Source organism: Phycodurus eques, chromosome 18, assembly GCF_024500275.1.
Source record: "Phycodurus eques isolate BA_2022a chromosome 18, UOR_Pequ_1.1, whole genome shotgun sequence".
Taxonomy (NCBI): domain Eukaryota; kingdom Metazoa; phylum Chordata; class Actinopteri; order Syngnathiformes; family Syngnathidae; genus Phycodurus; species Phycodurus eques.
This window is the reverse complement of record NC_084542.1, coordinates 7,219,931-7,235,542: the sequence shown is the minus strand read 5'-3', so window position 1 is coordinate 7,235,542 and position 15,612 is coordinate 7,219,931. Positions and strand designations below refer to the sequence as shown.

The 15,612-nt window shown below is 41.5% G+C and overlaps 2 protein-coding genes across 8 annotated transcripts in view; one reads left to right on the top strand and one right to left on the bottom strand.

The window, feature by feature from the left end:
• The window catches only part of fmn1 (formin 1), a 28,406-nt gene extending 13,942 nt beyond the window's left edge, over nt 1-14,464 (top strand). For 3 of the 7 annotated variants that reach the window (XM_061703892.1, XM_061703886.1, XM_061703890.1), the window contains 14 exons: nt 333-994; nt 1,814-1,955; nt 2,350-2,437; nt 2,766-2,827; nt 2,906-2,994; nt 3,154-3,283; nt 4,022-4,168; nt 5,126-5,185; nt 5,274-5,394; nt 10,766-10,858; nt 12,002-12,053; nt 12,165-12,314; nt 12,804-12,885; nt 12,996-14,464. In XM_061703892.1, the coding sequence (XP_061559876.1) occupies nt 333-994; nt 1,814-1,955; nt 2,350-2,437; nt 2,766-2,827; nt 2,906-2,994; nt 3,154-3,283; nt 4,022-4,168; nt 5,126-5,185; nt 5,274-5,394; nt 10,766-10,858; nt 12,002-12,053; nt 12,165-12,314; nt 12,804-12,885; nt 12,996-13,040 (1,923 nt within the window). In that variant the 3' untranslated portion in view covers nt 13,041-14,464. The remainder of the gene's footprint in view (nt 1-332; nt 995-1,813; nt 1,956-2,349; nt 2,438-2,765; nt 2,828-2,905; nt 2,995-3,153; nt 3,284-4,021; nt 4,169-5,125; nt 5,186-5,273; nt 5,395-10,765; nt 10,859-12,001; nt 12,054-12,164; nt 12,315-12,803; nt 12,886-12,995) is intronic. The other 4 variants (XM_061703888.1, XM_061703891.1, XM_061703889.1 and 1 more) reach the window with 3 other exon arrangements.
• Nucleotides 14,028-15,553, bottom strand: grem1a (gremlin 1a, DAN family BMP antagonist). Its single transcript, XM_061703897.1, has 2 exons — nt 15,467-15,553; nt 14,028-15,368 (listed from the first exon to the last, which is right to left on the bottom strand). Exon 2 carries the CDS (start codon nt 15,358-15,360, stop codon nt 14,836-14,838), a length of 525 nt encoding a protein of 174 aa, XP_061559881.1. The 5' UTR covers nt 15,361-15,368; nt 15,467-15,553; the 3' UTR covers nt 14,028-14,835.
• Nucleotides 15,554-15,612: the final 59 nt, after the last annotated feature.

Below are 15,612 nucleotides of genomic sequence, written 5' to 3'. Positions count from 1 at the left end.
TTCGTCATCGTGTTTACTTGTCAGTTCAAATATGACACAAATGTTAAGTATAAACACACTCAAACTCATTGCATGTACCCCTCACATATTATCAACAGACTTTAGCATTATTTCAAAAATAGTAATCAATAAATTAGTTGATGGTGACAAAATCATCCACATTTATTGCTCATGCTTCCTAGTGTAAGCATCTGGTTGTATTCACTGTTGTGTTACATATTCCCCCCCCCCCCCCACCCCCGAAATTAGTTTTTAAGACAGGACAAGATTTTAATTAAGAACATATTTTGGAGTCTGGAGATATAAGCAGGATTGACAGCAATGGTCTATAGCTGGACACTATGTTTCAGGAGGACTTCAGCCAGGAACTCTCCAGACTAAGGCTGGAAAACGAGGTCACAGTGTCCCGTTTGGAGCTCACCCTGGCCGAGCTGCGGACCAAACTCTCCCAGCTCGGCACCTTCGGACGCGGCGAGCTCAGAGACGTGGCCGTGTCCACACAAGATGACAAATTTGCACGCCAAGCCTTCCCCGACGTCTGCATCCAAACTGACAGAGAGACCTTCGTCAAAAGCCATGACGACGGGAAGAGGAGAGACTGTCCCCAAACTCAGCAGCAGGCGGTGACCCCCAAAAAACTAGACTTGGCTTCTATCAGCTTGAGCCTGGCAGCTCAGAAAGAGGGGGGCCCACCGTGTCAGTCTGCGGGACACCACGCACCAAGCGATAATATCATTCCACCTCCTCCACCTCCACCTCTGCCATGGTCGTCGCCAATGCCGACCCACAAACAATCAAACGCCCCCCCGCCACCTCCACCCCCGCCTCCACCTGCTCCATTTATGCCGCACGCAGCACCTCCACCTCCTCCATCCATCTCAGATTTAACTTCATCAACGCCGCCGTCTTTATTTGCAACTCCCAGAAAACCTGTGGTGGAGCCTTCACGTCCCATGAAGCCGCTGTACTGGACCAGAATTCAGATTGAGGACAAGTACGTTTCCAGCCACACATGAAAGTAGCCATGTAAAATACAAATGCGATTATCATGCAGATAGTGAAACTTTTTTATTTTTCAACAAAGGCCTTCAGAAGAGGGAGGGCGGCTGGTTTGGGCGTTGACCATCGCAACCCACTTTTCATTAAACTCATTAATTACTCATCTGGTTAAAGTGATGATGCTAGATTTTTCGAATGAACATTACAGGGGTACCGCCCACAGGCGTCGTCATCTTCCACGGTTTTCGGGTAAACGATGCATCCGCACATCTTGTCCAGGACAAGTGGAACAGCCACACAACCAAACCATTTTGCCAAAAACCGACAAAAATCCACTTGTGCATTGTTAACAATATGGCACATGGCATCCATAAATCATGTGAAGTGAATTTAACCAATGACAGAGTAGTGCGGTCAGTTCAAAGTATCCAGACTTTCTTTTCCACCTATTTGCGACCTTTCACCTGCGACTCTTAATGAGGACAAGAGTTATGCAAAGTGGATGAATGGAATATTTTCCATCATCTGTTATTGTAGTTGTAGTTGGCAGTGGGGTTGAATCGCATGCATCATACTTGGGGATTCTTGTAGTACACTGTCAATTGTATTTTGTAATACATTTTTTCCCCAGTGGGTATGTATTTAAGTTAATTAGTAGGTTTTGCATCCACTTCTGTCAACTTCAATGACATTAAAAATGAGTGATCTTAAATGAGAAAAACAAATACATCTTTAAAGACAGACATGAACAACTTTGTGGTTTTCACAAAACACTGAATTAAAAATATAAATATTGCGTTTGTCTCCTTCTCAGAAACAACACACTGTGGAATGTTTTGGAAGAGCCACATATCATGAATGCAGTTGAGTTTGAGGATCTGTTTGCCAAAACCACCACACGACTCAAAATAAAACCACTGGTGGAGAATTACGAGAAGAAGGCAAAAGCCAGGAAGGTAATACGCAGAATGAACATTTGTTGGTCAAAATGTGTATAGGAAATATTAATTATCCAGTAATTTTTTTTTAGGCGGCTCGCTCAACAAATAGTTACCACATTCGCCTCATAGTTCTGACGTTTGGGGTTTGAATCGGGGCTACAGCTTTCCTGTGTGGCGTTAGCATTTTCTCACCGTGTTTGCGTGGATGTTCTCCTACATTCCTCAAACATCAAACATGCTTCTTAGGTTAATACAAGAATGTCCACCATGACCTAGACTAGAGCACCATGCTGCCTCTTCCTCAAATATATTTACTTAGTGTTTTCCGCCTTAGCAAACACAGATAATGAACTAGAGCTATGCATCAAAATGAATACAACGGAGCTCTGTGTGTGTGTTTGTGAGTTAGATCATTAAGCTGCTGGACAGTAAACGCTCTCAGACTGTTGGCATCCTCATATCAAGCCTCCACTTGGAGATGAAAGACATCCAACAAGGTCAGTCAATTCACCACCTCTCTGTTCCTGAGAAACAACATTGTCCACTTTCTGAAGCTATAAAGGCTGACACTTGACATGAATGTTGCTAACAAAACTTGAAAACATAAAGTATGAAATATAGGAGACAGTCACATGGATTTGTCATGTAGCTCAATACGCAAGTGTAGGGAAGCGCAATTACAGAGGCGAACCTGGTAAATTACAGTTTTTTCTACCCTTTTACTAAAAATCATGAGTTGGTCAGAAATTGAAGGAGATGCAATTTTTGAACCATAATGTGTGTTTTCAATACAGATGTGACCTGTGTTTGTTTTATTTCATCTAGCTGTTCTGACTGTGGATAACTCTGTGGTGGACATTGAGACTATTGAGGCGCTGTATGAAAATGTGTGTATTACACACGAGCAATATATATGAGCAATTGTTTATTAAGATGTCATTAAAATGTAAATGTAAATATGCCAGAGAGCTCAGCCAGAGGAGCTGGAGAAGATCAAGACACATTACAACACATCTCAGGAAGGGGAGGTTAAACTCTTGGACAAACCTGAACAGTCAGTATAAACAGAACACAAGTGTGATTGATTGTGTGTGAACACTGACTGTGCTAACACCAGGCCTAACCACAATTTATTAATAATCACTTTTAGAGGTTACGAGGCTGAAGGATAATATCACGAGTGTTTTCCCTGTTGAATGTTTGTGTGATCTAGGTTCTTGTATGAGCTCTCGCAGATTCCAGACTTCGCAGGCCGAGCTCGCTGCATCATTTTCAAGGCAGCCTTCAACGACGGGATGGCGTCCATTCAACACAAACTTCAGATTATCTCCTGTGTGAGTGAGGTAGGAAGGAACATCACAGGGGAAACACCCCTATTCGTTCATGTGTACTCTACTGTAGTTCTAATGCAAGTTCCCATCAAACCCTTTGGCCCTCGGGGGTCTCGGGCCACGTTTGACTCAATGGTCAAACGTGACAGGCCGTGATTGCCATGGATGCCTGGTGAGATTTTTTTGTAACTATCAAAATATTTGCCACGGCAGTCAAGGTGCAGATAATAAACCTGTTCGATTGTAATAAAACAGGCGGGCAACCCAACTAAACCTAAGAGAGAGAGTACGTAATAGGGCGTATCAATACGAGCACACTGTGCAGTGTTTATGTGAATAACGTGCTCTTCTGCATGTTTTGGTACAATGGATTACGGAATTAGTTGGCAGAAAACTCATATTATCCAACATTTATTAAGCAGCAGTATGCACCCCCTGCTCTGGAGCCGCAAGACTTGAATACAAAGAAAAAAAAGGGCCAGAATCCCACAGCACACTACGTTTGGGGGCAAATGGAGCTGCCATGGCAGCCAGAAACATGGCGCAAATTTAGCCTAAATTTATGTTGCCAACTTGTGACCAAGGAATTATTAGATGTCAGAACAAAATCCCCGTCATTTTAAATGAGAACCAGGATGATTGAGGTAATGTTTTCAGACAACCTTCTAGTTTGTATAAATGATAAAGTATACAGTGCAGGAAATAAGATCACATGTTGACAAAAGATTGACCTTGTGTTTTTACATAAAGGCTCTGCTGGAAAAAGGTGGTGTGAAGGAAGTGCTAGGACTGGTCTTGGCTTTGGGGAATCATATGAACGGAGGCAACAGGTTCAGAGGCCAGGCTGACGGCTTCGGTCTCGAGATCCTTCCTAAACTCAAAGATGTCAAGAGCAGGGTACTGAACCTTAACCGCTGGGGGACAGCTGTGGTCCCAGTTCTTTCACGTGCATTTTGTACTACAGAGGTTCTCTGAGTTGTGCAGAGGCTCCACATATGAAACCTGAAAGGATTGGGACTTGCGATCAGATATTTACAAACACTCATGAATTGCATAAATGACTGAATTTGGGGCTTTTTAATTATTTAACTGAGCTGATCTTTTTTTCAGGTTGGCATGATTATTTTAAAACACGAATTGGGTTTACACTGAGGATTTATTTAGGATTTTCTCTAATACCCCCAAGGTCAAAATTATACATGCATGATCATATATGTTTTCATCCATTCACCTAAATCTTTTTATAAGTGGTGCTGAAGGTTATTAAATATGTTTAAGCTTTATTTATAGCTTGTTAGTTTCTCTTGGCCAGCATAAAAATGATTTGTTTGACATCACTAATTAGTTTGACCAATACTCAGAACAACAGTAAAGTCCAAGGAACTCACTTAAGCTCTGAGAAGAATTGTAGTTTTACACAAGTTGGTAAAGCTTCTGGGATGGCCTTCCCAAAGCCCCTGACCTAAACCCTATTGAACATGCTTAAAAGCTGGGTCCATGACAGGAAAGTGCCAATTTGAATTGGCAGAGTGATGAAATATCCATCCAGAACTGCGGTATCCCAGAAACTTGTTGATGGCTACACAAACAAAGTGTCTCGTTGAGGTGATGAATGCAACGGGCCACTTCAGTGACAATGTATGTTGAATAATCATCCCTTCAGAAAAGAAGAGTTCAACTAAATCATTCGATTGCATTCATGCGTGTGTGTAAACATCTGCACATGTGAAATATAATCGAATGTGATGAGTTGCTCACAGAATGAAAATACATGCTGAAACCTTGTTTGTTTTTTGTTTTTTGTTTTTTTACAGAAGCAATGTACCTAAATAACGCCTCAATTTTCTTCTTTAGGACAATCGCATCAGCCTGGTGGACTATGTGGTATCATACTACCTTCACAATGTTGACAAGGTAGTATGATGAAAAGATATAAACTAATGTTTTCTTACAAACTCAAGTCCAAGTGGGATTGTCCCTGCTTTAAATTTTTACCTGCCAGAATGCCGGAACAGAAAAGAGTACTTTTCCACTTCCCGAACCTCAGGACGTCTTCCTGGCAGCGCAGCTCAATTTTGAGGACCTCAATGCAGAGCTGAGAAGGCTTGGGAGAGATCTAACGGGTATGTGACGTCACATCTGTTACCTTTGCTCACCCCTCCTTTTCTTGGAAAACCCTCTGGGGAAGAAAACAAAACAGAATGAATACCCCCTACAGATGGTTAGCCACATTCCCCAAAACATGAAATGAGACTGCGTGACCAGAAAAGATTGGTGATCTTTGTTTTGTTTGTTTTTGTTTTAAAAACCTCAGCCTCTCTGTGTAACATTTTGTGTTGTTCTGTAGAGCTTACCACACACCAAATCTCCGTCTGGCAACATTTTTCCTCAAACACCCCAAAATCAATGCAGCTCTTCATTTTGGCTTCCCACCACTGGTCCCGGCTGTAAATGTTTATACTTTGGACTGAAGGCCCTTCACAGAACCTGAGGTTGCTAAAGACCAAAAGACAGTTTATCTTGTATTATTTTCCCCGTTCGGAACAATCCTTGGAGATGGGATATGTTTGCATACGGTATGTGTCTGAATCCAGAGACTAGTAGGAGTCTTGCTGATGATACTGGCCTGGCGCCTTTTAGATCCAGCTTCTAATCCTTTGGCTCATCAAATCTTCCGTCCTTTGTGCGCCTGTACTGTCGCCAGCAAATGTAGACCGTAGCTTCCCACTTATGCAATCTCCAGACCTCTTGTATCTGAGCCATCTCTGCACGGGCCTCCACACGGACCCGTAACCATCTCGGCTGTATCATACCGGGCTCCAGTGTGGCCCCAAGATGTGCGCCGCAGATTGCTTTCTTTAGCTTTCAACGCAGCTTTGTAGTATCGCTTCATCAACCCAAAGCGCTGTGTAATCTGGATCGTCCATCACAGCTTCTCATTGTACGGCCTCTTTGAACCGCCATCATTGTGGCTCTTCACTCTCCCTAGGTTTGCTTTGGGCGTAATATAAAACGTTGAGTGTCACAAATCAAAACCTATACACTTGCACTTGACTTCAAAAAGTCAAACGGAAACCCACTCATGATATTAGTCCAAACGCAGTACTGTAAGAATTACAAGTTAATTGATACACATTATTTAACCATCCATATTCTATCCCACTTGTTCTCGTTAGGATTCCGAGTGAATTTGGGGGAGAGGCAGGATACTCCTTGGACTGGTTACCAGTCAATCGTAGGGTACATGTAGACAAAAACACAAACAAACAAAAAACATTCACACTCATATTCACTGGAATGGAATCCTTTGTTAAGCTAATATGCAATTTTCTGAAATGGGGGAGGAAGCCCTGAGTACGTGCAGAAAACCCATGCAATCTTCACAGAGGTGGGATTTTAACCCAGAACCCCAGAACTGTGAGGCAGACGCGCTAACCACTCTGCCTCATTAGCAATATGAGCAATTCAACCTACAGTAGTACTGTAAATACACAAGTAGGTATGTAATATGTATTTAAAAAGATGAAAGTGTTTTTTTTTTTTTTTTCACGTCAGCACCATCAGCTGCTTCCAACCAACTGGTGCACTTCCTGATTTTAAAAAAAATAAATAAATAAATACAAATTGCCACTGCCTCATATACTGTAGTTGTTATGAAGTTTAAGCAAAGGTTTTGCCTTGCATCATCCAATGATTTGTACATATTGTGTCCAACTAACTATGTTCTGGGGAGGCGAAGCTAACATTAGCCAGCCCGTCTGCCTCGTGGACATAAACCTCATAAACACTGTCATAACTAGAAAGAGTACCCTGCCAAAAATGTTTTCCATATTTTTGTAATTCCAAGAACGATATGTATTTATTTGGAAAGGCCTGATGAAATTCCCAAAACAGTCTGCCTAGTGAGATCAATTTTAAGTGTTTTATTTTTTCCTACCATTTCAAGCATTTCAACCACTCAGTTGATGTAAAATGGGTGGATATTTTTAAATGAAACTTGTCAGCCAATCACAGAAGGGAGTCGCCAAGTAGCAGACGAAGTGAGACGGTCGAGGTGATATCTTGAAGTTTTACGGTTTAATTCCAATTCGAAGGCATTTGACCAGAATTTCTGTAGGCACACAAACACAGAAAAAACGTTTCCCAAAAACTTTTTTTTCCCCGAGCAATCAAACCCATCATCCGCTTTTCAAAATTCTTTCCAACCAGACTTCATTTAGAGCTACTGTCATTTCTTTGGCAAATCTTGTCATGTTGCTAATGACATGAAATTACTTCAGACAAGATAAATTTCTCTCAGCTGTCTTTTTAAAATCTCTCGTCAAATATTATAGTGTTCTATTTCTATTATCCCGCTACCCTCGTGAGGATAAGCGGTTCAGAAAATGGATGGATGGAAGGATGGATATTTCTATTACAAAAAATGAGGGTCAAAATAAGGGGAACATCTGTCAGTATTATGCGATGCAAACTACAACCACAAAAAATATTTACAAAATTTTAACAACTACCCTATAACAGTGTCAATCAACTGAGCATTATTATTATTATTATTATTATTATTATTATTTTATCATTTAAGTCAGGGGTGTCAAACTCAAATTCACGATGGGCCAAAATTAAAAATTGGGACAACGTCGCGGGCCAGACTCAATATTTAATGAAAAATCACTGTGATGTGCAGGTTTCCCTTTTCTGCAGAAATGTAGCGTTGAAGTTTATCATTGACGACAAACTTCAATTTTGCTTAAACACTGATTCTGGAATAAACAAACTTTAATATTATAAACGCGAGAAATCAAATTTGCAATAAAGGACAGCAGTGGTATTTGTTTGTTGTTTTGTATTTAAATAGATAACATGAATTCTTCTGTCTATCTCTCTCCTATTTATCTATCTCCAACTACCTTTCTTTTGATGTAAATTTTTTTCAAAGGTCAACAACAAAACAAACCCAAAAAAAGGAGACTGGTAGCACAGTTGCTAACGACTGCAACAAAAGGGAAGGGGCGCGCTTGCCGGTCGAGACTGATGGGCTAACACACTAGCAAAGCATTCTGGGATTTGTAATATTTGTGGCGCATGTGCTACATACTGGCGGGCCAGCTCTAATACACATTTGATATGGTCTTGCGGGCCAAATATAATTCCTTCGTGGGCCAAATTTTGCCATGTCTAATTTAAGTGAAACTTAATATATTGTGTAGGGTTACCGAATATTGTGGCCCTATGAGTGAGCAAATAATGTACAGTATCTTTGTTCAAATATCTATGCGGGCTACAAATAATGACAAGGCAGAAAAATTAGATGCACTTTCACTGGATGGCGGAAGGTACAGTAAGCTGCACTGAGATAAGCTCATCATCATTTTAGTTTACTGTATAAACATTATAAGACATTTTTGTTTGGTGGTTAGCAGCAAGATTTTTCAAACGTCATAAGTATAAACATTCTCACCCCCTAGGTGGCAACATCTTTAGCCATGACTGTATGTGGCTTGGCTCAATTAAGGTTTGGAAACATTGCATTAAAGGATGAAGTTTGTGTCTCCGTGAGGTAAAGAGTTACTTGCGAAGCAAGTGAAACCTAATGCGGCATCAAACAAAAGTGTTTTCGCAACTGACAGCTCTGTTTACGTGAGTGTCTATAACCCTCTTCAGTGGGATATAAGCAAACTTTTAAGACACAAAAGGCAGACAAAAGAAAGAAAGCCTCACTGCACAATGTAGACAAAGATACCGACCTCCACAGTTTACACAAATCCCGATTGAAAACAGTATTCTTTTGTAATCTTATCTGGGAGATGTTGATCAAGCGTCAGGGTGGAGGGGCTTAGGCTCTATTATGACTGGCCCGTGCAGACTGGCTCCTCTGATCCACTGATTGGACGCAGGGAAAGAAGGAGCAGATTTTGCAGTCGCCAGCCATCTCAATTTGAATCAAAGTGACATCGAAGGAGGAAGTTGAGCTGATAAGCTCTTCGTGTCCAGGTACATTTAGTTTCCCCTACGTTCTTCATCTGCTAACAAATCTTTCTGTGGCTTGTTGCAATTAAAAAAGAAAAAAGAAAAAGCCAAAGAAAAAGCTAAACAGGTAATAACTTAGGACCACAGCTGGTCTCATGTAGAATGGCAGTTCTAACTCCCAAGATCTGGGACAAATTTAGAGGATGATTATTTTTGAAATGTTCTTTTGTTATCGCACTCTTAAATAAAATAATCTCTTACATTTTGAACCGCGTTCGTCAAACTCAAGCCAACCAACTCACGTCACATATTGATGGTAAACAGTCATTGACTAATATGTTCATAGATCCCCGCAGTCTCCCTTTTAGGCTGCGTTGACACTATGTTCCTGGCTGCCACGTCTCACCGTTGGCCCAAAATGTAGTGCGCTGTTGGAGTTGAACCATATTTATTTCTGTATTCAAGTCTGGCTTCAAGTTTTTTAAGGCCCTTTCAGAATGCACTTGGTTTTCTTGGTGTTCGCCGCGAGGCCGCGTGCAAGGAGGATGGTGCCCTTGAAAGCGCTTGGAGGCTTTTCCTGATGGTTTGTCAATTGCCATTATGACTCTGAAATTACATCGCTCGTGCCTCTCCTATTGGATGCGCTTCTGATGTCACCACAACGCAGCTCTCAAATTGAACGTTTTTCAACATTTTTGCGGCGCGGCAAACGCCCACATCGTGCGTCACGCCATCGCGCGTCCTCGCCCCCTCGCAGCTCATGCACAATGAATGGGTTTGTTGACGGCACGCTGCGGTTTGGTAAGTGCAGTATGAAAAGGCCTTTAGCATCGCTCTTTCTCTCTCTGTTGCTCTCTTTCTCTCACACACTGTCATGGGTGTGTGTTATGGTTGTTGTCTTCCCCCTGTCTCGAACACACCTCCTCCTGAGAGCATCTTCCCCACCTGTGCCTCGTTTACCCTAATTACCCCATGCATTTAACCTCGTGTCTCATTCTTTCTGGTCTCCAGTCCGTCGTACCTTGTTGTCACGTTCCAGTATTCCTCGTTTCCACGTCACCGACTCATAGTAAGCCTCGAACCTGTTCTGATAATTGACCTTGCCTTTTTGCCTCCCGTTTTTTGGAGACTGTTGCCTTTGCGGCTTGCCTGCCTGCCAGTTTATTAAACCTCTCTTTTTTGAATTGAATTTGAATTGGAGTCGTGCATTTTGGGGTCCTGTCCTTTGTTCCGTTCATGACACACACATATAAACACAGGCGCGTGCACACACTCAGTCTTCATGATACTTTTATTCATAGTCTTCTGAACCTGAAAATTGTGAGACCCTGACCCCCCCTGGGAGTTGGTGCTGCTGTCACTAAAATTTGTTTTAGGGTCTTTGTTTTCAACTCTCACAATGATTAGCTTTTATTTATTGCAATGCTTTTGGAGGAGAGTGTAGGACAGTAAACACTGACAACTTGTGATCAGTTTGTTTTCTAGTATTCGAGCATGGTGTGTTTTTTTTGTTTTTGTTTATTAAAGGATGTGAAAAGGACGTGCGGAAGGTTTGCTCAGACTCCCCTGAGGAACATCTGCAGCCATTTAAAGACAGAATGGAGATGTTTCTTCTCAGTGGTGAGTAGTTAAGTTTTATATTACCAAACAACTATGAATCACTTGAAGGCAGAGTATATTATAATATTTAGCTCATTGGCGTGCTTCGTAGAACGATTGGGAGAAACTCTTGTTGGGATTTGACTCTTCATAAATTTAGAAATGAATCAAAACTCCATAAAAGGTACACGTGCGTGCGCGTGTGTGTGTCTGTGTATGAGGGAGAGAGAGATTGAGTTCTCATAAGATATTTACATTAATAAACTAAAAATCTACTTTAGACTAATGTACTGTGTTTGTTTATTTTTCCTTCAAATGGGAGAGCACAGACATTGGTGGGCATATGTGGGCTGCACACATATCAATGTCTTTCTCTGAGCTTGTACTTGTAAAAAAAAATCTTCACCGTTGAGCAAATATCTGAACGCATCCATCGCAATTCTTCGTGCTCATCCAACATTTCCTCTGATTCCCTCTAAAAAATTTATATTGCAAATGTTTCAAGATGTTTTTCCAGTCAGAATCCCGAGTACAATAAACATCTAGAGTATGTCTACAAAAGTACTAAAGCTGCGCTACAGAAAACTGAACAACCACTAATTGGGATTTGTTTCTTTGCTCACAAACCAACCACACGTCATTAGCTTCATTTTGTGACATAGCGAGACCATATTTTAAAAACAACAACTTTTTGGATAGTTTTAAGCCTCCCTCACACTTTAAATATCGATGTAATTTTTTTAAAACACACTTTTAAAAGTATTCCTGAGAACCTATTCTTATTCTTTCGCCCTCCAAATAAGAAGCAAACCAATGCTTACTTCAAGTTGTCTATTTGTCACTCACAGGTGACAAATAAAACCCAAAGAAATTAAACCTTTAAACACCAAAATGTTCAACTAAACCATAGAATTTTGTCTAACAAAAGCATTCTAGCTTAATGTTAACATATAATGCAAAACGCCATAGAGAGGCTAGCAAACATTAGCATAGATGTTGCAGTAAGTATAAACCCACAAAGAACTGCTACTTTAGCACACCATTAGCTTCAATAAACAGCTTTTGTTTTTAAATGGAGAGTTCATATAAAGTAGTTATCTCGGTCCAACTGTCTAGCTGTTAATCATGTACGACAAGATGCTGATTATGTCAATTTCCTTTCAGCACGTAAAGAACATGTTGGAGCTTCCTGTCAGCTGATAACGGCACAAAAACGGTTGGGGAAAAAACGTCTTTCGCTCTTCAATAAAAAAAAATAATAATAATTAAAAAAAAGGCATCACTGTTGTGTATTGTTTTAGACATAATTTTTTATCTGATTGCTCAGTTTCCAGGACTTGTGTGAGTACTTCGGCCTGAAGCCGAAAACGGGAGAAACGGAGGTGACGTCCAGTCATTTCTTCATGCAGTGGTTTGAGTTTTGTGCCGACTTCAAGGCCAGGTGGAAAAGGGAGAATCGGAACGTCACTAAAGAAAGGTGTGGTACTGCAAAGAGATACACACACACACACACACACATACAATATAGGAACTTTTTTTGGACTCGTAATTGAGAAATTGATCATTCAGCGTGGGTTTAAACCCGTTAGTACTCGTAATCTTAATTATTCTTTTTAACAAGAAAGATGACCATTTTATTTTCCAGCATGTCTGTGGCCCAAGTGCACCAAAGCAAGGTCCATAAATGTGGACAATGGCGTGAAAAAAATCTAGTTCTCTCAGTGACGGAACTTTCCACAGACGCACTTACAAAGTCTCCCCAGAACAAAGGAAGTATTTGTAGAAGGAAATGGGGGAGAAATGCATATTTTCACTCCTTATATGTGTCATGGCTAGGTGTCCTCATACTTCTGATACTTCTGATGAATGAAAATGTGTGGGCCTGTTGTAATTGAGAGATTTCCTTTAATGGTTGGAAATGTGTGGCGTTCCAAATTGCATACCTCTGGAATTTATATTACTACAGGTTAAAAGAGGCCCAGCAGTCAGTGAGGAGGATCACAGCAGAGAAGAACGTGGAGACCAGAAAGATCATCCCTAACAGTCTGGTAAGTGTGGCACCTAATACCCACATCTCAGTCAAAGCCAGGTGATAGGGATTCGCTAAATTGTATTCAAATGTGTTCTTTCCACTTCTCTGGTGTTTTATCTCCAACAGAAAGAACGACTGCGGCAGAAGGAAGCTAACATGATCTCAATTTAAAATTGGAGAATGAAAAACAGAAATGATATTTAGAATATATCGTGGAACCTCTGAAGTCCATCCATCCGCACGTCCGTTTTCTATTCCGCTTGTCCTATCGCATCTGACTTTGGGCGAACGGCGGGACGTACCTCGGGGTGCTCGCCAGGTAATTGCAAGGGTGCGTGTACAATAGACAAATAAACATTCACGCCCATTGGAGTCTTTAATGAGCCTAACGTGTGTTTTCCGAATGTGGGAGAAAGCCCAAGTACCCGAAGAAAACCCACACAAGTACGGGACAAAACGCAAACCCGCGAAGGAATGCCTGAGCCGAGATTCGAACCCAGACGCTCTTGATTGCGCGACAGATGTGCGTCGTCCTCGCGTCCCCCACGCTGTTGTAGAACAGGAAGTGGAACCTTTTGTGATGACGTGGTCCACACGTCTCCATTTTGGCTTCTTACTACAATACGGCTCAAGCAACATTGGTCAACAACATGATATAATAAGAAAGGAATGTACACTCAGATGTAATTTGTCTTTTTAGTCACCGAAAACCTTTCTTGCACTGCAGGGGTTAACTCGTTTTTCATACATGAGAGTTAATAATGTAAAAATGTTGCGTCTACAGTTAATAAAGACTTTTATGATGGCCCTGATGTGAGCCTGGAAATTACAGTATATTCATTTCTATTACTCCTATCGGACTAAATTTTCTTAATATCATCTCATCTTAAGTTTGACCTTAGAGGTTCCACTGTACTAAGTGTATCGTTGTTGCCCTCACTGAGCTGGACCGGAATGGATCAGGGAACTGAACTCTTTAAAAGGTTTTATTTTCTGTCGGTGACGACTTTACTATGATCCCTTCACCACTATCCACCCAATGTTTTTCTACCACTTATCGTTTTCAGGGTCACCGGTGATCTTGAGCCGACGTATAAGCAAATCTCTTGTGAGTCTTAAAATATGGATCCACTAATAAATAAGTCATTATAATTGTGTGATGGCTGTTTTATTCGCAAGCAAATGTAGAAGATACACAAATTGTGTACACGATTGAAAATGAAGTAGCTTGAAGCATCTTTTCTACAACGTTTCATCAGAGCCCTCGGTTGACATTCCACATTGTGGAAACTAGACACAAACATCGCACACACGATCACCCTTTCTGTTATCAAATAGTTTGACATTGTATTTTGTAGCTGCAAAGTCAGGAGTGAAACAATGAGAACATCTGAGCATGTGTTTGGCAAAAATGGGAATATATATGTTGACATAATATATGTTTATGTCATGACTTGTTGGGTGATCCCCGATGGGACAAGGCGAAATTCACAAAAATAACTGTATGTCAACCAATTCCACATTATTCTATTGTATGGGAAAATGTAAATAACGTTGGTGTAGCTTGATATTTTGTGTTTAATGAGACATAAAAATGTTAATTGAGCTTTTTGTTTTTTGAGTCTTACTGATCCAGACTTGGAACAATACAACTAATTTCCTTAACATGCTTTTACACTTGATGAGTTGAACGCAATATTAAAAGCTTGTATATTCTTAATGGCAATATTCAGGCATGTTTAAAAAGTGGATTATCTATATGAATGTGCACAGTTGGATCCAATTTCGGATTGCTCCGAGTCCATTCTGTTTGGAACTGAAACTAATACAAAGATGAAAATGTTTTTTAAGAAGTTCCTCTTGTTTCAATAACTTTGAATTCCGGCAGGCTTGCCAACAGGCGCCCAAAAGATTTTGCAAAAACGTTCTTTCCTCTCCCAGTGAAAAGAGATGATCAGCATGGCGTCTAATCCGAGTTAATTGTAATGCACCTGCACTGCTTTACGCGCTGAACCCGTTTCTTCCTGGTACCGGGCGTCTGTCCGGGACACAACAGCGTGTAAGTGACCGTGCTGAAGGTTTTGGGTTTGCACGCCGAACAGGACTCGAAGGCGTTTCCATCCTGGTAAATGTGCCGCGGGATGTAGAAGGAGTTGCACTGGCCGTAGCAGAACCGGTTGATGATGGTTCGGCTCAGGCAACCCTCTTCGTGGATGGTCTGCTTGAGCGGCTGCGTCTTACACCAGTCCAGGCGCAAGTAGCGACGCTCCGTGACGTGAAGCGCCTCCTGACTGGACTCCAGAACCTCCTCGGTGGGCGCCGTCCCGCGGGAAATGAATCCGCTGATCGGGGGCGGCTGGCACCGCTCCGGTTCGTTCGGGTTGGATTTGTTTGGGTGCGGGAAAGCGCCTTGGAAGGTGGCGGCGTGCCTCGGGGTGCTGAGCAGCAGAACCACAACCGCGGAGAAGCTCAGCAAAGACGGGCTTGTCATCGTGGAAGCTGAAAGGAAACATTTACGCACAGGTATTACGCGCACATTACGCACTTTCCAAAATCGATACATCACAATAATTGCATGCTGTAACATTATAATTTACCCGTCGGTTATCTTTTCTACCGAATATTAGTCCACGCGTGTGTGTGCTGTGGATGTTGTGTCCTCTGTGGGGACTTTATGAATGACGTTCAACTTTCTGGTTCTGCTTAAAACACGCCCACAAAACTGATCACAAACTGTATGACC

What these genes read in the sequence shown, in the direction of transcription:
- grem1a (XM_061703897.1), bottom strand. Translation starts at nt 15,360, where the DNA reads ATGACAAGCCCGTCTTTGCTGAGCTTCTCCGCGGTTGTGGTTCTGCTG.